The 25,321-nt window shown below is 40.8% G+C and overlaps 1 protein-coding gene across 1 annotated transcript in view; it reads left to right on the forward strand.

Moving 5' to 3' along the window:
- Atp8b4 (ATPase phospholipid transporting 8B4 (putative)) overlaps positions 1 to 25,321 on the forward strand; it is a 164,246-nt gene that overhangs the window by 45,986 nt on the left and 92,939 nt on the right. Inside the window, exons 6-8 of the mRNA XM_035447044.1 lie at positions 5,125 to 5,197; positions 11,880 to 11,950; positions 14,762 to 14,844. Coding sequence (XP_035302935.1) covers positions 5,125 to 5,197; positions 11,880 to 11,950; positions 14,762 to 14,844 — 227 coding nt within the window. The remainder of the gene's footprint in view (positions 1 to 5,124; positions 5,198 to 11,879; positions 11,951 to 14,761; positions 14,845 to 25,321) is intronic.

Raw genomic sequence — 25,321 nt, forward strand, 5'->3', positions numbered from 1 at the left:
GCTGTTTCTAGAAACATTAGGTTCTCAGAGTAGAGCAAATCATGTCAAACCATGGAAAGGTGCTTTTTATCATCTCTGCTGGCATGTCCCATTCCTTCACTTAATTTAATTAAGGTTACATATAATCTGCTTCAGTAGACATCTGCTTGTGTGAAAGCTTTCAAAAAATTATGAGGAAATGTAACACACTTCCTTTATCCTGGAATTACAACATTTGGAGTTCTTTCCTGAGAGATGTGTCAATCAAATCTTGCCTACCGATCTCTGTGGATGTGCTGTCACAGGATTCTGACTGAATATCTCTGCTTTCTCTGTGGTCAGTCTAGAGCATTTCCCTCGCTGCTAATACATGCAAGCAGATGCAATAATCTTCCTTTGAAATGATTTTGAATCCCTTATGGCCTCATTCTGGATTAACTGTCTATTACCTGATCCTCCTAAGAATTTATGGAAGTTAGAGGGGCTCTGAAAAGATTGATTCAGAGAAGGTCCTTTCATATAACATTCGGCAGGTTTATTGTTCAGGCAAAAACTAGTAAGTGAAGGGATCTCATTGTTTCCAAAAGGGAAAGCTCAATACTGTCTGAATGTTTCTGCCTCTGAATAGTACACTACAGGGCTCACATGAATCAGGCAGGGCTGGTCAGTCACTCTTCTTAGCAAATTGTTAGACTGTCTGTGCTATAGCACCACAGAGTTTATAATATCTGCTTCTCCTTCCCTCTCTCCTTGGTAAAACCAGCAAGAAAACTCCTTCAGTTGCCAACCACAGCCCTCCCTGTGCAATTACTGCCACTGCTTGGGCATTTTTGCTAAGAAGAAGGGACAAAAAGGAGGGAGACATCTAAATTCTTCAAAAAAAGTAGATTGCAAAGATATCAGCATTTTGTTCATTCTCAGAGTAATGAGATCCTGCTCATTAGTATATTTATTAGTCCTGTGTGTGAGGGGGCAAACAGTCCTCTTCACTCTAGAGTGTCTTTGACAGTGCTGGGGTAGAAAAGAACCAGAACCTTCTGCTGTCTACTGAGCATCTATCTTAGGACCAGGACTGCATGCTAACTTTGGATCAGCTGCTGTTGAATACCAGGGTTGTGCACCATCACCCTGCTCAAATTGATTCAGCTCCTTAGGACTCATTCTCTTTTTAAGCAGGTAGGATGTACTTACTACAGAAAGTAAAGTAAGATGAGCAAAAAAATGCAGTTTTATTAATGGTATGAGTTTCATAGCCAGACAAAGTTGGGTTCTGGTTGAAGCTTTAACACCTGCATGTAACCTAGAGAAAGCTTTCATGGGGCTGGAGAGATGGTCCAGGGGTTAAGAACATTGACTGCTCTTCTAGAGGACCTGGGTTCAATGTCCTGCACATTTATGGTGGCTCACAACTGTAACTCCAGTTCTAGGGGATCCAATCCATTTCTCTGGCCTCCTTGGGCATTGTATACATGTGGTTCGAAGATACACATGCATCCTGAACACCTATGCGCATAAACAAAGAGGAAGGTTTCATTATTTTTTTTTGTACCAAATTGACCTGTAAATGTTAATTTATGTAATTCTGGCAACTGAGTACACATGGAAATGAAACCTTCCACTCCTTCTGGTTTCCTAAGTTTCTTTTCACCAGTGGTGACTACTCAAGCATTTCTGGAATTCTTTCTGGAGGCTTTCAAGAAATGGGTGTGGGCTAGTTTTCATTAACTTGATACAAACTAGTGTCACCTGAGAAGAGGGAACTGCAGTTGAAGAATTGCCTTCATCAGACTGGCATGTGGGCAAGTCTGCGGGGTCCTTTTCTTGATTAATGATTGATGAGGGAGGGCCCATCCCATTGTGGGTGGTGACACTTCTAGACAGGGGGTCTTGGGTTATATAAGAAAGCAGGCTGAGCAAGCCATTGGGGGCTAGCCAGTAGCAGCACTCCTCCATAGTCTGTACTTTTGGTTGCTGCCTTGACTTCTCTTAGCGATGGGCTGTGACTTTCCTTCCCAAGTTGTTTTTGGTCATGGTGTTTATCACAGCAATAGAATCAAACAAGAACAGCATGTTAAAATATATATGTAAACAACGATCACCATGGCAGATAACCCTAAGGGTGCAAGAGTGGACACATACTTTGGCAGTAGCTAACATCTCTCTAGTTGGACATAAGGCCCATTCAATAAGAGGGAAGTCATACCTGCGACTGGAAACCTAGCCAACTACCCAGTGCTAGTGAAGTCATGAATCTTACAGGAGAACCTACAGCCACCACTTTGTTAAACTATCACAACCTCTAACTACACTCTAAATATTTGTCATTCTATTCAAAGGTAAGTGCGGTCTTTGTCCCTCATCAACTTTGCAACAAATGGAGACCATTACAGAAAACCACAACAAGTCAAAATACACAGTTTGTGGAGCCTAGTGCCAATGGAACATCTACAATACCACTCACACACCCAAGGATTAGGGAACCCCAAAGAAGGGGGTGGGTGGGTGGGAAGATTGTAAGAGCCAGAAGATCAGGGAGTTTGCTGGGAGATTGTGTCTACTATAGAATGTCAGAAGCTACACCCATAAGGTCTCACCAACACGACTCCCTAAATAGGAGCTCAATAAAGATAGCATCAATAGACATGCTACTAATGACAGGGGAATGTTCACAAGGCTTCAACCCTACATGAAGAACTATAGGCTACTAAGGAATGCTGAGACTAGGAGAAATAGTCTTCTCTAGGGAAGAGTACATTAATTGGTTATCCAAAATCAAGTGGTCAGTTCTGAAAACACAATACAAGTAACATAAGACTGAGCAGAGTGTATTTAGGAATCTATCTATCTATCTATCTATCTATCTATCTATATCTATATATATATATGTATGTATGTAACAACAATTAATGAAAACAGATCAAAAGAAGGAAGAGGAGATGGTGTAATTATATTACAATCTCAAAAAATAAAAGAAAATGTAAAAAAAAAACAAAAACTTGTGTGAGAATACTCTTGTCTCAACATGTGGACCTTACCGTGCACACACAGGCTTCTGACATACTCTTCTTTTAACTAACAATGCAACTTAGACCCATTTTGTCATCACATTTACACCTATCATCTTCTTTTGGTTACACCATTCTTTGGAATCTGCCTGTAACAATACTTAATTCTGCTGAACACGTGTGATGTATGATTAAGTAATTAAACCACAGCACGTTAGTAGTTTCCAACTGAGTTCTGTAAATAATGCTGTACCGGATCATCTTTGTATACTCATGTTTAAGCTCTCATATAATCAGCTCTTTAAAGTGGGATGCCTATATCAAAGTACGTGGGCATCTGAATTTTAAACAGATACTTCAAATAGAGTAAATATCCCAACTTTTCTGAATCCCAGGGTCTCATAAATCCAAGTTGAAGCAGGACCTAACTCATGGGTTGTCATGAGGATTAATGAAGACAAGATAACTGTTAATAGTGCTGCTACATGAAACAAGGCTAAATGTAAAATGATTAACATTCCAATTCCAGACTAATAGAAATAACATTTAGCGTCCAACATCCCAAGTATCACAGAGTGTGCTTATGTGTAAAATAATTTGTTGTATCTGAAACTCAAGTGAGGGTAGAACGTGGAAGTAGGAGGTGTAGAATTTAAAAACGAAATTTAGCACAATCCTAGCTTCTCCTCAAAACAGACACTTTCAATAGAGACTGCAGAACATGGCAGTAGTGGTGCAGTTTCCATAAGCTACACAAGATGTCCTTCTCTACGCCATCACTTCATATCTCCAGTAGACAGTCCCCGGAGGAATGTCACTGATGCTGCAAGGAAGGAGTCCCCAGGAGAAATAAACAGCAATACTCTGTACTTAAAGAGGTTTATAAGGCTTCCTCCATTCTCCTAGTGTCACTGGGCCAAAGAGTACAGCAAAGCATGGCACTGAAAAAAATGATCAAATTTTGGCTAGAGACAAAAATGCTACAGCTGAGAAACTTCCAGAACAACATGTACTTGGACCCGAATTAAAGAACAATCCTTTGAACTCTTGAGCCAAATGACCCATCAGGGTTGATAGTGTGAGGCGAATTTCACAGTGGTGTAAATATTTACATCTATTTCCAGCCTAGAAAGCAAGGAGTTGGGCTAGTTTTGAAAATCTGCATAATGGGGTTCACCTGATGTACTGGGGACTCCTGCCTTGCAGGGTCCCACCCTGTTCCAACAGTCTTTGCTTCTAAGAAGCAGGCTGAGAAAGAGCAGTTTGGAAAGCAAAGCTGCTTTACATTTCAAGGAGTTTGTTTTGGAAGGAAGGCGGGGTCAGTGTCTCAGTATCTAGCTGCAGGTGGCCTGTTTCTTCAAGGCCTGTCTAGCTTTGGACAACCCTGACTTGCTTGTCACCCAAGGCTAGATCCAATGAACACAACTGCTTTTCCTTACAAGCCCTTTGTGAACTTGGTGAAGAGTGGGCATGGGACTTCATTACATACATAGGCTTCAAGGAAAGCTAGCAGCTAATTCATCTCTGTTCTGAGCTGCCTCTAGTCCTAGGCTGATAGAATGCCACCAAAGCCACCTCTCTACAGCAGCACTGTGGCTACTGTGTAGGCATCTTCATTTGGTCTTTCAGGCATTCTTTTATCACCCATCTTTCTTGTCCTTTCTAAAACTGTAACTTTCCCTTTTATTTGCATTTTACCCATTACCCTGGACTATTCCCCTTTGCTGCTATCTTCTCATTTCCTTTTTGTCTCTCGTTAAATGGCTTCTGAGACAATGGGAGTGCTGTTCCTGTACTCACTAGTTGAGAGCTAGAGATGAATATACATAGATGGATTTTCTGCGAGATCATGGAGGTTGCATAAAAGTGGCATCCAGCTGGCATCATGGCATGGTCTCACAGACCCTTAGCCAAGAATTTTGAGCTTTGTCTTGGTTACTCACTGGTATAGCTACAGACTAATTATTTTACCTCTCTGACACCCACATTGCTCATTGATTATGAATGAGTCCTTTGAATTTCCCATTTTAGCAATGTCTGGTCTGGTTCTTGTATGATACTATGTGCATATGGCTACAACCTTTGACTATACTTTTCATTTTTCCCCATTGTTGAACGAAATATTCTGTTCTTTCCTCAGACTGCAGAATGAAAAATGGATGAATGTTAAAGTTGGAGACATCATTAAGTTAGAAAATAACCAATTTGTTGCTGTGAGTATTCACTATTGTATGACTCAGATTAGAATAACACACATTGAAGTACTTACTTGTGCAAATTTAGTAAATCTGCAATAATTTAGAGTCCCCAAGGAAGGATTGCCATTATACATTAGTGCAAATTCTCAAATATAAATAATTTAAAAAAATCATTTTCAATGACATTGTGACTTGCTTAATGCCGAGGGGCTCTCTCCCTATTTATTTGTTCCCTTAAGGAAACTTACACAAATGCAGAACTATTTCAATCAATATGTGAATTATTTATGTAAATAAGAGTTTAAAAATGCTCCCGAGTACCCTAAAATAGTGTGCTTTCTACACTTTGAATGCTATTTCTTAATATTGCAATTGCTGTTCTTAAGCTGCAACAAAGTAAACACGCTAAAGAAAATTCATGTTATAATTCTACATTGATAAAAGGTGAGTTAGTGAAGATTTTGAACATCAAATGTATCATAACTTTTATTTGCAGGAAACCAGTGTTTAATTTCCTAAGTAAAAGTCAGTTACCTCACTAAAGGTAGACAACTGCAGTTAAAGTCAAATTTAAGGTGAGAAAAATGGTACAGATCAGAAACTAATAATTCAAATTATTATAGAGATTGTATCAAATATGTATTAGACCACTTATGAAAATATGAAAATTTTTGTGTTGTATGCAAATTTCTGAGTCAAACTGTATTCTTTATTAAAGTTGTGATTTTTTTGTTTGTTTTGTTTTTCGAAGCAGGGTTTCTCTGTGTAGTTTTGAAACCTGTCCTGGAACTCACTCTGCAGACCAGGCTGGCCCAGAACTCACAGAGATCCGCCTGCCTCTGCCTCCTGAGTGCTGGGATTAAAGGTGTGCGCCGCCACCACCCAGCTAAAGTTGCAATCTTATTTTTTTTTAAAGATTTTATTTATTTATTATGTATACAGCATTCTGCTTCCATGTATATCTGCACACCAGAAGAGGGCACCATATCTCATAACGGATGGTTGTGAGCCACCATGTGGTTGCTGAGAATTGAACTCAGGACCTCTGGAAGAGCAGTTGGTGCTCTTAAACCTCTGAGCCATCTCTCCAGCCCTAAAGTTGCAATCTTTTATGACGGAATAATTTGGCGCTAAAATCTCTTTAAAAGAACAACAACCCAGTTGAGAGTGCTGGACACTCTCAGTCTTCTATTGTTGCACTTTCTGTGCCTGCAGAGTGCAGAGGAGCATGCACAGAGGAGCTTCCCAGTGGACAAGTCATTAGCAGATGAGCTTGTACTTCTAAGTGGCTTATTCTCTGGCAATCTTAAGGTTTGGAAAATAGCTGGGACCCCAAACAAAAATAAGCAAGATGTTGTCAGGACAGCCAAAACAGAGGTCTCAAACTCTGTGCCCTATGGCTTGGACCTCTCAAACACAGGATAGTCTGCTAGGGTCTAAATAAAATTGATTTACTTTTATTTCATGTGACTTAAATGACATGTCTGGCTTATTTTCCACTCAGTAAATATTGGGAACATAAAACTAGGAGGTGACACCTAGGTTGAGGTGACACCTCAACCTCCCCCTCTATAGGTGGGGTTGAGGTAGATAATTAAAAGAACTAGCTGGGAGCCAAGTCTCTGTTTACTGTTGCAGTGCCTCCCATGAAATGGGTCCCAGGAGGCAAGCATAAAAATGTATGTTGAATTTTAATTACTCTATATTCAAGTGCCTACATATGACCTATGGTCATATGTATTTACCCTGCCCCTGGTAAAGTACCAGCAAGACTCTTTGGTCCACAGTCCCAAAGCCCAGTCTCTGTGTTATCAGCAAAGAAGATAACACTTTAAAAAATTTCCATTCTGCTCCACTTGACTGTTTGGTTAAAAGAGAAGAAGAGGACCTCTCAGATTCCCCAAACACCACAGCACCTCATAACCAAGTCACTTCACTCAAGGTTTGTTCATGTGTAGCTATTCCACACCTATGAGTAGTTTCAGAAGTGAGCAAAGTTTTTATAGATGGAATGCCTGCTGGGGGTGCTAATGTCTGGGGAGTGGTATTCACAGTTCCCTAGAAAAGACCCACTTAGGGCTTTTCATTCTGGAGTAGACCTTAGGAAGCCTGCTTATGAAGCTAATGACCACAGTGGCTAAGACTATGCCACATAGTCTTCTATGCTTGTTTCTTGCTAGCTCTTATAACTTATATTAACCTGTTTTTCTTCATCTACATATTGCCTGGGGGCTTATTAACCTTTCTTTCATTTTGTATGTCTTACTCCAAGTCTGATTGGGTGGCAGCTGCTTGGCTGGCTGGCCCTGGTCGTCTCCCTCTCTTTTTACCTCATTCTCTCTTCTCTTGTTCTTATTCTCCCTTCTCCCTTCTCTTCTCTCCTCCTACTTATTCCCTCTGCCTGGCAGCCTGGCTTAGTCCTCTACTGTCTAGCTATTGGGCATTCAGCTTTTTATTAGATCAATCGGATGCGTTAGGCAGGCAAGGAGAAACAGCAACACATCGTTACATAATTAAACAAATGCAGTAAAAACAAATGTAATACATCTTTGCCCAGTTAAACAAATATTCCACCACAGGATGCATGTGTTCACATATGTATATGCAGGCACATGTGGTTGTGCAACTGGTGTGCTGGCCAGAGGAGACACTGAGTGTCCTCTTGTGTTCTTTGTTTTATTCACTCGAGACAAGGTCTTTCATCGGACCCAGAGCTTGCCATCTTTCAGCTGGACTGGGGATGTGCAAGTCTCAGTGGTCTGTTGCTCTGGGGTGGCAGAGGTAGGTGGCCATACCTGGCTTGTGGGTGCTAGAGATCTGAACTCAGGTCTTTATGCTTTTGAAGCATAAAGGTAGGCAGACTTTTTGTGTCCCACCAGTTGGCTCCCAAATAACCACACAGAGACTTAATATTAATAATAAATGCTCAGCTGATAGCTTAGGCCTGTTACTAACTAGCTCTTACAGCTTAAATTAACCCATGTTTCTTACCTAAGTTCTACCACATGGCTCATGGCTTATTACCTCATTTTTTACACGTTCTGCTTCCTTCACATCTGGCTCAAGACTCCTCAGACTTTACCCTTCTTCCCAGTGTCCTCCTAGTCTGACTTTCCTGCCCAATCTCTTCCTGCCAGTTAGCTCTTTATACAACCAATGAGAGTATACATATTTACAGTAATACCTATGTACAAAGATTTCTTCACAGTAGGGCCATATCCTCAGATCCTTTTCTTATTTTCAATGAATTTTTTAATTGAAAAATTTTATTGCTAAAACTAAACAAAGTGATATTCAATGATTTTCAACATGTGCTAACTGGATATGAAATTTAAAGTTTGAATTAAAACATTACCTATAGTCACACACACCACCACTGCCTGTTTTAATTGTGAGCTTTTTAAAATTCATGATGTGTATTTATAAATTTTGTGTTTTGCACTGAAAGCAAAGACACTGTGCACGACAGTAAAGATAATGTACATGTTGGTAAAGATGAAGAACTCTACAGTTTAGAAAATCCTGGGAGCTCTTGAAGTAGTGGGTGCTCACGCTGGTTCCACAAATACATCTTTTCCTCTGCCATGGAACTGGTATCCCAATGATCGCCAAGATGTTCTGAACACCAACAAACAAAGCAGACATCCCAAACAAAGTGAGACATTTTTGTTTCTCATGGTTGTCATCCCAGTGCCCAGCAGCCACCAGAGATGAGTGTTTCTCTCGTTTGATCAGGGGCTCTAACTTTGCTTCTAGTCCCCTAACTTGAGCATTTTCAAGGATGGTGCTAAGACTATAGCTTCTGGTTCTTCAATTGGGCATGGTAGGACTTATGACTTCTGATGGCCACTGACTGCACATGAGTTAATGTAGTTCACTGCTGGATATAGGGGATGCCCTTCTCCCTTCACTGCTGGGTGAGATAAGACTTACTCAAGCTCTTTGTCCAGATATCAAGAGTGGAATTATTCCCTCAGGGAGTTTCAGAGAGAATGAAGTGATTCAGTTTTGAGAATGTTTTATAAGTTCTTAAAGAATTTCATGGCTGTGGGTTGATATTCTCTGATATTTTCTTCTTTAACTCAACAAACCCTTATGCCAAATGAACGCTGTAGACACTGTCTTTGGCTCTAAGGACTCAAAGATATCCAGTGGATTATTCTTGAGTTTTCTCTGGTGGGAATACGGCCTTTAGATTCTGTTAGGTACTTGGGTTTTTCTCTTGCCCATGGAAGCTGGGGAAAGATGTTTGTGCTGGGAAATGCTGCTTCATTTGTGGGAGTCATTGTTGAGTCCTTGTACCAATAACTGGTGAAAGAAGACTAATAAAGATGGAGGTTTCTATCCCGCCAGGTCCTGCTGCCCTTCAGTCCCAAATAAGTACACAGAGACATATTAATTATTAAACTATTGGCTGATGGCTGGGGCTTCTTACTGGCTAGCTGTCTTAACTATTAACCCATTTCTATTAATCTATGTATTGTCATGAGGCTGTGATTTACCAGTAATCTGGCATGTTACTCTGTTGGCAGAATCTTTCTGCCTCCTCACTCCTTCCTCTCATAGCCCCACCTATCCTTCCTGCCTGACTATTGACCAAACAGTATTTTATTCATCAACCAATAAGAGAAACATATATGCAGAAGGCCGTCCCGCATCAGACTAGGAGTTAGTGGAAGTTTGGCTTGGTCCAACTAGGCATTTGGACAATAACACTTTTGCTTCCTGTTCTATATTTCTGCCCTGCCCTCACCACGTGTTGCTCACACTACCAGCCCACCACCTCTGACCAAAGGGTGGCCAGGAACTGGCAAGGTTCTTGCTACAATTCTCTTGGTTTTTCCTTTTCACTATTATTGCTGAGTGCCCTAGAAAGACCGACTGGGTGCCTATGACTTCTACAGTGTACTCTGCTGTATGCTGTCAATCCCTTCCCTCCACCACCCTCCTTAATGATAACTGGAGAAACCTCTAAGGGAGCATTAGGGAAGAGTGAATGAACAAGGAGAGGAAGGCCAGAGACAGCACACGCACAGATGACAATAGAGGGTACAGGAAGAGGCAGGAAAGTTGGTATCCAGGGAGACAGAGTAGGAACAATGAGGCAGGGAGGCTTAAGGGAGGTTTAGAGGTGTGTTTCAGTCTCTGGAAAGTAGGGTAACTGCTGGTTGAGAAAATTGCCACTAGGTGGCGGTGGTTCCTTGGTCGCATGTTCTGAGAACTGCTCCTTGTTTACCACAAACACAGCTGAATTCAATATTGAACAGTAACATTGTATCATCATCTATACAGAGATTTGAAGCAAAGCATCACCAGGTACCAAGGGCATCTTTATCTATGTATTGTAAAGATTTCTAATTATATGTGGTTACAATTAGGGAATTTTAGATTTTGTTTAAAATTATTCTTTTATCCTTTTATCCTCAAAGAGTATTTTTTGCTGTCATGCCTTCTGCTAGAACATTTCGAAACTTAGATGTGTGACTCTGGATCAAGATGAACTTGCCCCTCAGCCTGTATGTTTCCTTTTTAGGTCAGGATAAGGTAAACTTTGATTCCAGAGGGGCTTACAGTTGGACACACTCTCTGTGTGTGTGTTTCCATGGAACACACTGAGGGGTTCCTAAGCAATTTCTGCCTTGACTGACTTCTGTGGTGATTCCTTCAGAGCAGGGGAGGAGCTACCATGATTGCAAACAAATTTGTTCCTCTAGAAGCTGTCGCAGGCACTTAATCATCATTTTCTCCACTCTAATTTTAGTTGATAATGTAAATAATCTAGACAATTAAATGAGTAGATGGATTTTGAACTTAACATCTAACACTTGAAGATAAAGCAATTGTAATGTTTTTCAAAATAAAAGAAGATTTTTAGAGACTTGGACTGTTAATATTCAGACATAGAAAATCATGAAGCTAAAGTTTCTTAATAAGTTGCTAAAACTTCGGTCAGCCAATTCTCTTTAGATGAATCCTTCAGAATTATATTTACTTTAAAATAAAAATTTAAATTCGAGGAAAAAGCAGTTCCCCAACCTTCCAGAATTCTAATACTGAAATGTGACATCTTTTCTAAAGCACAGTGGACTGTGGAGTAGAGGTGCAAGCTGTATGTTGTCCGAGAGCTCCAGCCCGCCGCTGTGTGGTGTCCGAGCATTCCATCTGCGTTTTCTAGTCCACCCTCTGTGCTCTTTGCTTGGCCTCACTTTCTTTCCTCTTTCCCAGGTCTTTCTGTTTTCCATCATTTCCTCATCTCTACCTTTTACTTCCTCGCTGCTCTTGTTTGCTTTTATTTCTTCTTTTCTCTGGTTTCCTTCCTGTTTTATCTGCTCCTTCTTCACCTCCGTTGTTTCTGCCCTGCTTTGAACTGCTCATCTGCCAGCACATAAGGAGTGTTAATTAGCTTATGTATTGGAAAGAGATGTCTGCTTTTCATTAGAAATTATTAAATCCAGACAAATAGAATTTGTATATGACTTTCAAAAGCAGCAATGTAAATCACTAGTGATTTGCATGTTGCCTGGAGCCCCGTTTGCACGTCTAGGAGGCATGGCAGCAGGGGCAAAGAGTGGGAGGGCCTGCCTCCCTCCTCACAGTTGCTGAGGCTCTGTGGCTGCCTGCCGAGGGTGATGCAGGATGAAGTAGTTGCAATAGTCCTGATTCTTAAGTGTCTCTCTTGTCATGGTTTCTCAACCAGGCCGACTTGCTGCTCCTGTCCAGTAGTGAGCCACACGGTCTCTGCTATGTTGAAACAGCTGAGCTGGATGGGTAAGTACTAAATCAGGGAAGCTGGTAGGCTGCTGCCGTGGAACCTGGATGTCTTCAGAAGACAGACAAATCTTATTCTTTAGTTTCTTGTGAAACATAGAAATCTAAGCTGTGAAGTCCCTTGTTAATTCCTTGGCAGTCGTTTTGAAGCAGTTTTTCTCTTGAATTTATTTGGAAAACACCAACTTTTCCCTTTAGTATAGCGTCTTCCAAAAAATGCTCTGTTAGACATGTGAACATGAATAATCTCACACTAGGACCATTCAGTGAGGTTCCTTTTAGGGTTTTTGTTTGTTTTAATTTCATTTTCTAAGGAAAATGAGAGGGTGGGAATCAAGGTTCCTGAGAAGAAAGACTGGGATAGTTTTAAAAGGCAAAGACACAGAGAGGCAAGAGACATGAGTACGATGCAGTTTTGATGCTGGCTCTGAGAGTTCAGCTACTGACCACTTAGTGGTTACGTTTGAGAGATTCCGTTGTCTGACTGACGCCACTGACCGCTCACTTTGTATGGGTACTATCTCTGTGTATGTGCAAGACTCAGGTGATGTGTTATAGAATACTGATGTAGGTATTGGATGAGACCGACTGCAGAACACGAAGCCAAGGCTCAGACAACCAGGCGGCTTGCCAGACAGCAGAGGCACACCACTTTAGCCAATGTCTTTCAAGTCTTTGCCATGTTGAGATACTGGAGCAGTGCAGCCTGTGTAACCAGGAGGGCAGGTTCAGACCCAGCTAAAGTGGTGTGAAGAGGAGAATAGGTGGCATTGAAGTCATTCATGCACCAAAAGAGAACAAATTTCAAATCAATTGTCCACTCCATCTCAAGAATCTAGAAAACAGCAAAATAAACCCCAAATTAAGAGCAAAACCCAACAAACTATAGGACAAAATGAAACAATGGGACACAGTTGGTTCTCTGAAAGCATCAATTAGTCCACAAACCTCAGTCAAGGCTAACAAAGAGCAAGGAGAGAAGACACAGCTTAGTGATATCCTTAGCAAATGGGGAATTGACAACACATCCTGAAAATGGCAGCTGGATCATGAAGACATACTACAAACAGCTGTACACACATACATTTGACAACTTAGATGAAGTGGACCTGTCCTCAAAAGCCATACCATGCACTCACTATGAAATAGAAAACTTGGATAGCCTTATAAGTAATAAGGAAATAGAATTCAAATGTAAGGAATAAAACTATAAGAAATTAAGGCAAAAACACAGGAGAAAGACTTGAATTTTGGCTAGTCAAAGAATTGTTAGATTGGACATAAGAGTTATTACAGGGAGTGGGGACTTAGCTCAGTGTTAGAGCACTCCTTTAAATAGCACAAGGCCCTGGGCTGGTTTCTCCAGGGAGAAAGTGGGTAGAGACAGAGCGCGCGCGCGCGCGCGTGCGCGAGCACACACACACACACACACACACACACACACACACACACACACACAGGGGGGGGCGGGGGGGGAGACTTCACCTGAATTATCTTGAATATATACAAATGCTTTAAGACTTACAAACAAGCAGCCCTGGTTAGAAAACAGGCAAATGACGTTAGTAGACACTTGGGTAAAGAGATCACACAAGTAGTGAACAAGCACATGGAAAAGTGTGCAACATCATTAGTGACATAAAAGTTAATGCCACAATGCTGTTACACAGGCCTGTAAGAATGGCTAACATCAGCACTGTTCTAAAGCTGGCAAGGGTTTGGAGGATCAGAACCCCTTCACCTTACAGGAGGGAGCACAAAGTTCAATACTCATTTTGGGAAAATGATTTGCCAGTTTCTTAAAAACTAAACATAAAATTACCTCATAACTCAGCAATTTCAAACCGGACTTTTATTCATAAGCGATAGATGAAATAAATTCAATGAAAACTTGCATTTTATAACCTCTATAGCAAATGCACATGCATTTCTTACATCAGAAAAGAAACAATTTGGATATCTTCCAAGTGAATGGTTGAAACAAATCAAGGCATAGTGGAATACTGCTCAGTAACTAAAAGGAACAACATATTAACAGGTACAATGACTGGGCTGAGTCTTCAGATCTGTGCCAAGCAAAACCAGCTAGTCCTAAAGGTCACATGGTTTCATGGAAAACAGAATGAAGAGGGAGTTTGCTGAAGAGGGAGTGAGGGAAGTTTTCGAGGAAGCTGGTGTGGCACTCCCTTTACCACAGTATAGGAGTGGTGGCCATATGGTCACCTCTGGCCTTTAGCAGTAGAGTGCTATGTAATATTTCATGAGAAGAGCAGCTCTCTGTGATCTGCCCAGCATGTTGGTTGTGCCATTGAACACCCAAGAGTTGCTTGGATTGACACTCCAAAATGGGGAAAAGAAAGCTGCATTTTTTTCCCCATTAAAATTTCAGCTACTGTAAAAGTGGCCATGGCTATCTTTTGCAAACCAAACTCCACAGATAGCAGATGCTGGAGTGATACTGGCCTCCTTTTGGCAACGGTGTTTCTAGTTCCAATGTGTTTTATAACTCATATAGGATGTGTGAGTAGGTTCGGAGGAGACCATATTTCTTCCCTTCTGTGTTCTTTTGAATGCAAATGCAAAGCAGATCTCTGTGTTGTTACACAGATGTGCTGTGGGTGGAATGCCAGAGCAGAATCCTGAGACGCCAGTTGCTTTGCTGAGATGGTGTGCAGGGTGTGAGCGACATTGAAAGCCAGGTTCTGTGTATCTCCACTGTTAGGATTTGTGTGTTGCCCCCACACAAAACTTTAGTAAGAGGCTGTTGGATTGTTATGTACAAAAGTTCATGTCTTGTCTTTCATGTAACAGGGAAACAAACCTAAAAGTTCGTCAAGCACTACCTGTCACCTCAGAACTTGGAGCAGATATTAGCAGTCTTGCAAAGTTTGACGGTAAGTGCTTTGAATAGACAAAAAAAGCCAGAAGGTAGGGTAACAGCTAATTATCTGAGATTCCATTCCATTTCTTTTTTTGTTTTTTTTTTCTCCTTACTTACTGTTGGGAGAACATAAAATTCTGCAGACATTAATGACTGTCATTTGTGCTCAAGCTAAAGGCAAGTATGGCATTATTAAGCCACCACCTAGCTTATCCTCATGTCTTCTTTTGTGGATCTTATTCCCTTCTACCCACCATGCCCTTCTTTTGGTAGCCTTTTGCTCCCTGGAGCTTTGCACAGATTTTCTGAAGGTGAGCAGGTTGGCATTTTAGCTCTAGCCCTAGGTCTAGCTTTTCATCCAATGACTCTGTAACAAAACCAGCACTTAGATGACGACTCATGAAGACAGGCCTCTCGCCACACATGCTTCTGTATTTTGCATAGTGCATACTGTTTTGAAATGAATAGGTGTTCAATGAGAGTCTCCAAGTTACAGTCAGCCATCAGTTGCCTTAAATTTTTGAATATGATTTCATCATCATCATCATCATCATCATCATCATCATCATCATCATATTCAACCCAGACCTTGCTTCTACATGTTCCTGGCTGCATTTTGTGCTAATATTATTTTCTTAAGATCCATGGAAACACCCACCGTAGATAGCTGTATTTTATTGTTCCATGACCACAAAGGAATTCCTTTAAAAGCAAAGGAAAAGAGACACTAATTGTAGTTTTATGTGTCATGCTAAGGAGGTTTAGTCTTTGCTGCCACCTCTCAATAGTCTTTTGCATCACTCACTTGCAAGTTTGGTTTTGGATATTATTATTTCCATGTAGGTTGGTTTGATTTATCAAAGAGTCTTATGAACTTAAGTCTATCCTTCGGAAATGTTTTCTTTGGAGTTTACTGAGAGATAATGAAGATAAAGGGTCTTGGCAATGCCCCCTGAGTTAAAGGCCAGGCAAGTTTATAGTGTGAATCTTCTCCAGCACACATTTCAGAATATATATGGTCTGTGCTTGGCATTTGCTTATAAATTCTGCCTGGATTATGTTAATATTTTAATCTCTCTTAAATTACTGTTGTTGTAATAAATGTTTATAGAAAAATATTCTTCCAAATTAAGATTTAATTTAGAGGAGTAGCCAGGAAACTTTGAATAGCCCAAGAAATATTTTGATTAGATTAAAACAAATTACAAATTTTCTAACCAAGTAATTTTTTTCAATGAAATGTTACTGTTATGTGAATCCAAGAAAAGTAAATTGTATTCACAAATCAAAATACTTCTAAAAATACTGTGTTGACTATTTATAGAGCTCTAAAAGGGCAACTTAAATATAATTTACCATTATTCACTTCTTCCATGGCAGAATTGTACCTTTGTATGTCTGTCAGCCTATAACGAGGTATAAATCTAAGAATTTTAGTTTTTTTTAACCATCAGAAGGTATAAATGATTGTTTTAACTATTTCCTACCTTTACATAAATTTTGATATAGGTAGCCTAGACTACCATGCTGTTACCAAATCTCAGTGTTGTGAATACAGTAAAAGTCTTTTCCTGCTCATGTCAGTTCTGATGTGGGCAGGGTAGATGGCCCCATTTTGTAGCCATTGAACTTGGACTAAGGGTGAAGGCGAGGTGGAGAAGCAGTACCTTTTATTTTCTCTTTTCCTCTTATATTTCATGAACCCCAATGTTACTGTGAACAATATTAGGAAGTGACAAATGTGGCTATTTGTTGAGCGGTGCCTGACATGACCACCATGACTGCCATGTCTGCCACATCTAACCCTGGCACCTTAGGATTTTTGAAGAGAAAATGACCTCTCCTCAGGTCAGAGACCACACCTCTACATCACTCTGGGACTTCAGTTTCCAGTGTTGCAGGACCCACATGGAGCTCCTGTCTCCTCAAGCCATATCTCCTCTTTCCATTAGCATCCTAACCCTGCTGTCTCAGGATCTGTGCAGAGTTCCTGCCAACTACTCAGGTCAGAGACCATATCCCTGTTGCCTCTTGAACCCCAACCCTACTACCTTCAGGCCCAGTCCTTCTATCCAGGCACCCCCGCTCTGCTAACTCAAGCAAGTGCCTGTTGCTGAGGTCAGCAGTCTTGGTATAACTTAGCCTAGCTAGGATCACCTCAGCTACCCACATTCAGATCAGGACTGAGTAACTTCAATTGAACTTAAAACTTCAACTAGCTGATCCAGAACAAGCCAAGCCCCAGAAACAGCAAGCAGAAACGTAAACATCCACTCAACCCAGGTGCATCAGAAACCCATACCAAAAGCTACAGCTGATGAAAGATGTGGAAGCCAAAAAACCAAGACTAGAATGGGGAGACAGCTCAATGTATAGAGTTCTTGCTGCACAAATATGACTGGGGGTTCGATCCTTAGAACCCACATAAAACCCAGATGGGAGTGGTGGCCCACCTTAATCCCAGCTTGTGGAACCAGAGACAAGGAATTCTGGGAGAAAGCTGGCCATCGAGATTAATTGAAATAGTGAGCTCTGGCTTCAGAAGGGACTCTGCCTAAACAGTACAGAAGTTGGAGCAATCTCTGTCCTTCACACTCATGCACCTGTACAAACATGAGCACACATACACTCACGCACAGTAAACATACATGGTCCCAAATGAAAGCTGTCTAGACAAAACTCCAGAAAATTGCAAAGAAAATATGTTCTAAGAATTCACAGAGGGCATGGATAAATTCTTATAGAAATTTAAAGAAGACTACTAAAGTGCTGAATGAATACCAAAAAGCATACGAACAGATGCTGGGATTAGCATGTCAATTCAGGCTATGAGAATAAAATTCAAAGAAGAGATAGAATTGCTGAAAAAAAAAACCCAATGTGAAATTAAGCTGGAAATGAAGAATTCCACAAATGAAAGAGAGTGTAGTAGGAAGGTTCACTAACGCATCCCAAGGACAGGAGAACATCAGGCCCGAAGGACAGAGAATTGATTATCCAAACAAAGAAAATGAATTTCTTAGCCAGGGAGCACCCAGAAGTCTCCCAAACAACACTCTTGGTTGCCAACCAGAACCAGATAGCAAAACCTTAGTGCTGAAGACACCTCATAGATTTGTTTATAGAGCATAGAAAACTGTAGCTGGAATGGCAGGTGTTGGAAAATTGGGCATGTAGTTAAACTGTCTCCTGAATGTTTGTTTAAGCCTATATACTAGTGCAACCCTCAGCCTCTTCTAGCAGTGGGTGACTGTCAAAGCTGGGAGTCAACTGACCAAAGTTCTGAGGATAAGTGACAATTGAGTGCTCAGCCCCAGACAGGATGTCTGTGTCAAATTCTAAGAGCATTGCTGAAGAGAGGAGGAGAGACTGGGGACGCGTGCTGTGAAACACTTTCTTTTGGAAATGACCTGGCTGTTGCAAACATAAATAGACACCTGTACAAGATCTGTAGGTGTGCAGAAAAGGAAAACATCAATGTGGAGGGTGGTAATAAGAAAGAAGGGGTCAGGAGGAGTATTAGAGGGATAAGAGAGGACAATGGGGTGTGAGCAGAATCACAGTTCCTTGCGTGCTGGTATACAATGACCAACATTAAAACATTGATATAAAAGAACAATCAATACATTTCAGGTTTCTTCTAGTGGCTAGAAAGGTTTCCCCATATGTCATGGGAATCAAAACCCCATGTTCCATCTTTCAGTTTACATTAATGATGTTAGTATTATCTATTTTTTCTTCCATTTTTTTTAAAAATTTAAATTAGAAACAAGATTGTTTTACATGCCAATCTCAGTTCCCTCTTCTTCCCCTCCTCCCCTGCCGCCCACTAACACCCTACCTATCCCATCCCCTTTCTGCTCCCCAGGGAGGGTGAGGCCTTCCATGGGGGGCATCTTCAGAATCTGTTGTATCTTTTGGGATAGGGCCTAGGCCCTCCCCCATGTGTCTAGGCTGAGAGAGTATCCCTCTATGTGAAATGGGCTCCCAAAGTCCACACCTATGCTAGGGATAAGTACTGATCTATTACAAGGGGCCCCATAGATTTCTGAGTCCTCCTCACTGACACTCATATTCATGGGGTCTAGATCAGTTCCATGCTGGTTTCCCAGTAATCAGTCTGGGGGCCAAGAGCTCCCCCTTGTTCAGGTCAGCTGTTCCTGTGGGTTTCACCAGCCTGCTCTTGACCCCTTTGCTCATTACTCCTCCCTCTCTGCATCTGGATTTCATTTCAGTTCAGTGTTTAGCTGTGGGTGTCTGCTTCTACTTCCATCAGCTGCTGGATGAAGGCTCTAGCATGGTATATAAATCAGTCTTCAATCTCATTATCAGGGGAGGGTAATGGGAGAATTACCAATACATAGTCAGGTAAAAATATAAGGGTATTCATTAGGGAGATGCCTTACTTACAGAACAACCTAGCCAGCCTGCAGTGCATGGAGTAAGTACAGCAAGCCGATGATGAAAAGGAAGAAGGGGCTTCCACGTGCATGCCCCTCATTCTTAAACCTTCCCCGCATCACCCTGACCACGCCCTCGCAGGTGTGGTCAGGCACACCTGTAGCCAGCCCCAAGTAGGTATGGTTACAGTGTCCCCTACAGGAGGGCATTTAAGGTAGCCTCTCTTAGGTTGCTTAGATTGCTAGTTGGAGTCATCCTTGTAGATCTCTGGACATTTCCCTAATGCCTGATTTCTCTTTAAACCTATAATGGCTCCTTCTATTATGGTATCTCTTATCTTGCTCTCCTCTACTCTTCCCCTGACTCAACTTTCCTGCTCCCTCATGTCCTTCTCACCCCTCCTCTTCTCTCCTCATTCTCCTAGCTTCCTCTTCCCTCCCCCATGGTCCCAATTTTCTGAGGAGCTCTTGTCCCTTTCCCCTTCTCTGGGGGACCATGTATATCTCTCTTAGAGTACTCTTTGTTTCCTACTTCTCTGGCGGTATGGATTGTAGGCTGGTAATCCTTTGCTTTATGTCTAAAATCCATATATGAGTGAGTACATACTATGTTTGCCTTTTTTGTGACTGGGTTACATTGCTCAGAATGGTTTCTTCTAGTTCCATCCATTTACCTTCGAATTTCAAGATTCCATTTTTTTTCTTTTTCTGCTTTGTACTCCATTGTATAAATATACCACATTTTCTTTATCCATTCTTCAGTTGAGGGGCATCTAGGTTGCTTCCAGTTCTAGCTATTAAAGATAATGCTGATACTAACATAGTTGAACAGATGTCCTTTGTTGTATGAATGTGCATCCTTTGGGTATATTCGTAAGAGTGGAATTGGTGGATCTTGAGGTTCCCATTTTCTGAAGAAATCGCCATACTGATATCCAAAGTGGCTGTACAAGTTGGTACTCCCACCAGCAGTGGAGGAGTATTCCCCTTTCTCCACATCCTCTCCAGCATAAACTGTCATTGGTGTTTTTGTTTTAGTCATTCTGACAGGAGTAAGATGGTATCTGAGAGTTGTTTTGATTTTCATTTCCTTGATGGCTAAGGATGTTGAGCACTTACTTATGTGCTCAGCCATTTTGTATTCCTCTATTGAGAATTCTCTAGTTCTGTACCCCACTTTTTAATTGGGTTATTTGGTGTTTTGGAGACGCGCTTCTTGAGTTCTTTGTAAATTTTGGAGATCAGCCCTGTCAGATGTGGAGCTGGTGAATATCTTTTCCCATTCTGTGGGCTGCCGTTTTGTCTTGCTGACTGTGTCCTTTGCCTTACAGAAGCTTCTCAGTTTCAGGAGGTCCCATTTATTGTCGATCTCTGTTTCTGTGCTACTGGTGTTTTGTTCAGGAAGCAGTATCCTGTATCAGGGATAACAGGAACATACCTGAACATAATAAAAACAATATACAGAAAACCAACAGTCAACATCAAAATCAGGAACAAGACCAGGCTGTCCACGTCTCCATATCTCTTCAATATGGTACTTGAAATTCTAGCTGGAGCATTAAAGACAACAAAAGGAGATCAAGGGGGTACAAATTGGAAAGGAAGAAGTCAAACTTCCAATGTTTGTAGATGATATGATAGTTTACATAAGTGACCTGAAAAACTCTACCAGGGAGCTCCTACAACTGATAAACACCTTCAGCAAAGTGGCAGGTTACAAGATTAACTAAAAAAATCAGTCACCCTACTATATACAGACTATAAATGGGCTGAGAAAGAAATCAGAGAAACATCACCCTTTACAATAGCCACAAACAACATAAAATATCTTGGGGTAACACTAACCAAACAAGTGAAAGACTTGTATAGCAAGAACTTCGAGTCTTTAAAGAAAATAATTAAAGAAGATACCAGAAAATGGAAAGATCTCCCATGCTCTTGGATAGGTAGGATCAACATAGTAAAAATGGCAATCTTGCCAAAAGCAATCTACAATTCAATGCAATCCCCATCAAAACACTGATCGGCACAATTTTTCACAGACCTTGAAAGAACAATACTCAACTTTATACGGAAAAACAAAAACCCAGGATAGCCAAAACAACAAAGGAACTTCTGGAGGCGTCACCATCCCTGACTTCAAGCTCTATTATAGAGCCATAGTCCTGAAAACAGCTTGGTATTGGCATAAAAATAGACAGACAGACCAATGGAATGGAATTGAAAACCCTGATATTAACTCACACACCTATGGTGAACACCTGATTTTTGATGAAGAAGCTAAAGTTATACAATGGAATAAAGAAGGCATCTTCAATAAATGGTGCTGGCATAAGTGGATGCTGGCATGTAGAAGACTGCAGATAGATCCATGTCTATTGCCATGCACAAAACTTAAGTCCAAATGGATCAAAGACCTCAACATAAATCCAGCCACAGTGAACTGAAGAGAAAGTGGGAAGTACTCTTGAATGAATTAGTATTACCTATTTTTGGAAATTTCCTGACCAGCTTTGGGAAGTTGAAACAGACAAGACCCATATATGAGGCAGGTCCTTATTTATGCTGTGCTACATACATAATACACACTTACATATAAATTACATAATAAATACTACATACATACATACATACACACATACATACATCTTCCAAAGTGTCAGAAAACTCAAATCCCAACCTCTGTTCTTGGGGAAGCTCCCACTGAAGGCTTCAAGTCCAGAACTTCAAACCAACCTGCCACCAGAGCTGAGGTGTGCTGGGCTTCAGGATGCTTTGGACAGTTCCTTTCTACACTTTTACATCAATATCCATGAGCAGAGTCCTTAAACACAGCAGAAGTTCATGTCCATTCATTCATTCTTTTGTTCATTTATTCCTTCGGCAAGTGTGTATTTCCTACAGTGCTAAAGAGTGTGGAGACAGTGGTTAATAGGACCCTGGCCTTGCCTTCACAGTAGAGAAGACAGACTTGCGCTAGGGTCTTCCCAAATAAGCCTTTAGCTGGGTGACTGCTAATGTTCTCAGGTCCTAAACATGTTGATATACAGAAAGCACTCACTGTATATTGTATCAAATACATACAGCATTTAATGCATTTCTGAGTCTGGCATATGTGTATGTGTGAAAGGGTGTGTGTGTGTGTGTGTGTGTGTGTGTGTGTGTGTGTGTGTGTGTGTGTGTGTATGTTTGTATATACATTGGGAATTTTTCTTTATTTCTTTCATTTTTTTTGAGACAGAGTCTTTTACTGAACCTGGAGCCTGCCAATTGGGTAGGCTGGCAGGTCAACGAACCCCAGGTGTTGGTCTCTACTTCTCTGTTTTTTTTTTTTTTGGTTCTTTTCAAGACAGGGTTTCTCTGTGGCTTTGGAGGCTGTCTTGGAGCTAGCTCTTGTAGACCAGGCTGGTCTAGAACTCACAGAGATCTACCTGCCTCTGCCTCCTGAATGCTGGGATTAAAGGCGTGCTCCACCAACGTTGGTTTCTACTTCTCAGTACAGGGATTATACAGTCACATGATACCATGCTTTTTTTTTTTTTTTCACTTGGGTGCCAGATATCCTAACTCAGACCCACATTCTTTATTTTTATTTCTATTTTTATGTGCATTGTTGTTTGACCTGCATGTCTTTGTGAAGGTGTTGGATCCACTGGAACTTGAGTTACAGACAATTGTGAGCTGCCATGTGGGTGCTGGGAATTAACCTGGGCCCTCTGGAAGAGCAGTCAATGCTCTTAACTGCTGAGCCATTTCTCCAGCCCCCAGATCCGTATTCTCTTGCAGTAAGTGCATTAACCTTTGAGCCATCTCTGAAGCTCCATCTGTATAGTCTCTGAAGGAAAAAATATCACCAGCTCCTATTTGTCAATAGGGAACCTGAGACCCAGGTTAATAGAATGGTCCCTAAGTCACGTGGCTGTTAAGCAGAGGAGTCAGAATACAAACCAAAGATTGATGGAAAACCCTGTCCTAAGAACAGAGGGCTGTGTATCACAGCCTAGCTTCTGAGAGGATGCAAAATGTTTCAAAGTAAGGTAAGCTGAAAAGAACAAAACTAATTATAAGAAATCAAGGCCATTCAAGATGATGTCATCACATTTCAAAAAAAATATCAAAGTTCTCAGCAATTTAGAACTCCATCAGGATTAAGAATTTAGAAGCAATGTCCAAACAGACTAGTCTACTAGAGACAGGAACAGTTTCACTAGGCGAATCTGTTTATCAGAAAAGTTCCCACACAAATAAATATTTTTTTCTATTTCAAATGTCTGAAAAATCAATATGTAGTTAAAACTTACAAGAAAAATAACTTGATAAAATAATATTTTTATAGATTTTATTTAAGTTAGAAACTCTTATTTTACATATCAATCCCAGTTTCTTCTCCCTCCCATCCTCCCATGCTGCCAACTTTCCCATCCCACCCCCATCCACTACCTAGGAAGGGTGAGGCTTTCTGTGGGGGATCATCAAAAATATGTCAAATCATTTGGGGCAGGGCCTAGGGCCTCCCCTGTGTATCTAGGATAAGAGAATATCCCTCCATGGGAAATGGTCTCCCAAAGTCCATTTCTGTACTAGGGATACATCTTGGTTCCACTTCCAGAGGCCCCATAGACTGCCCAGAATCAAACAACATTTATACCTGGAAATATTTGTCAATCACACATTTGTAAACCAGACATTTTTATGTCTTGGGGAAATCACCTAATATACATGTGTTTAAGAATCTTTTGTATATTGTTACTGACTGGACTGTGGTCTGTGTTTTGCAATGAGTGACACGTTTACATATTCTGTGTGACTGTTAATACCCGTCTGAACCAGAGAAGGATTGACTCTTTAGTTAGGAATCTTTGTGTATTTTGTGGTCTTTTCCTGAAGAATAGCATGTGTGTAATTAAAACAAAGAAAAATGACCTCTCTTCTTGGCTAAAATTAGTAAGTAAGTAAGTAAGTAAGTAAGTAGTTAACCTACTAACTTACTAAGTAAATGGGATTTGTTAGCACCTTGCAAACAGAATTTACCAGATAATTCTTCCACTCAAATGGATGGAAAGCACAGTCCAACACAGCACAACTGATACATGGGATTCCATGAAAGGATATGAAGAATAATTTCTGTTTGACTTGTGATGCTAATATGGTCATTGTGGTGGTAATGTTGGGTGGCTTCTGGCTTACTATTAAGAAAGTTGTGCTGGGGCTTGGTTTCCAAGAACTCAAATAGAGTCCCTTGGCTCTAGAAATTATGAAGATGGCTTTCTTTCTTTCTTTCTTTCTTTCTTTCTTTCTTTCTTTTTTTCTTTCTTTCTTTCTCCCTTTCTTCTTTTGTTTTTTCAAGGCAGAGTTTCTCTGTGTAGCTTTGGAGCCTGTCCTGGAACTCACTCTGTAGATATGGCTGGCCTTAAACTCATAGAGATCCACCTCTCTCTCTCTCTCTCTCTCTCTCTCTCTCTCTCTCTCTCTCTCTGCTTTCTAAGGAAAGAGATAGTCATCTCAGTAGTTATCACAGCAGTAGTTGGGCAATAGCCTGCCTAAACATCAAGAAGTTCTTGGCTAGTGAAATTCTCAACCAACAATGATGGCACCTTGTCCAATGCCAAGCCTGTCCTATGAAGAGTTGCAGTGTGGACAATAAAAAATATCACTAATAATATGCAGAAAAAGTAAAGCTAATTAGTTTTTGGAAAATCATGGGATATTGTTCTAATAATTTTCACTCATAAAGTACATATTTCCTCCTTCAGTAAATAGTTGAAGAAACTTATCAAATTGTTAGTTACACAATAATCCAGCAGGCTGAATTGAGAATTTTAAAATGCTAAGGAATGTTCAAAATGAGAACTTGCAGCTTTTGCTTGGAATAGATATTTCTCTATCATTATACAATGAATGAATTACTAAGTGTTTTCATGTCTTTTCTCTTCAGAGGGGGAAGCGAGATTAACTACCTTGATTATGTTTACACTCGATCACTGAGATGACCTCCCCCGCCCCCACAAGTTGTATCATTTCCAACTAAAGATGACCATGTGAGAAATGATTCTATTTTCCACAAATTGTTTTCTTATCCTTTCCTGCCGC

The sequence above is a fragment of the Cricetulus griseus genome, chromosome 6 (genome assembly GCF_003668045.3).
Source record: "Cricetulus griseus strain 17A/GY chromosome 6, alternate assembly CriGri-PICRH-1.0, whole genome shotgun sequence".
NCBI classification, from domain to species: domain Eukaryota; kingdom Metazoa; phylum Chordata; class Mammalia; order Rodentia; family Cricetidae; genus Cricetulus; species Cricetulus griseus.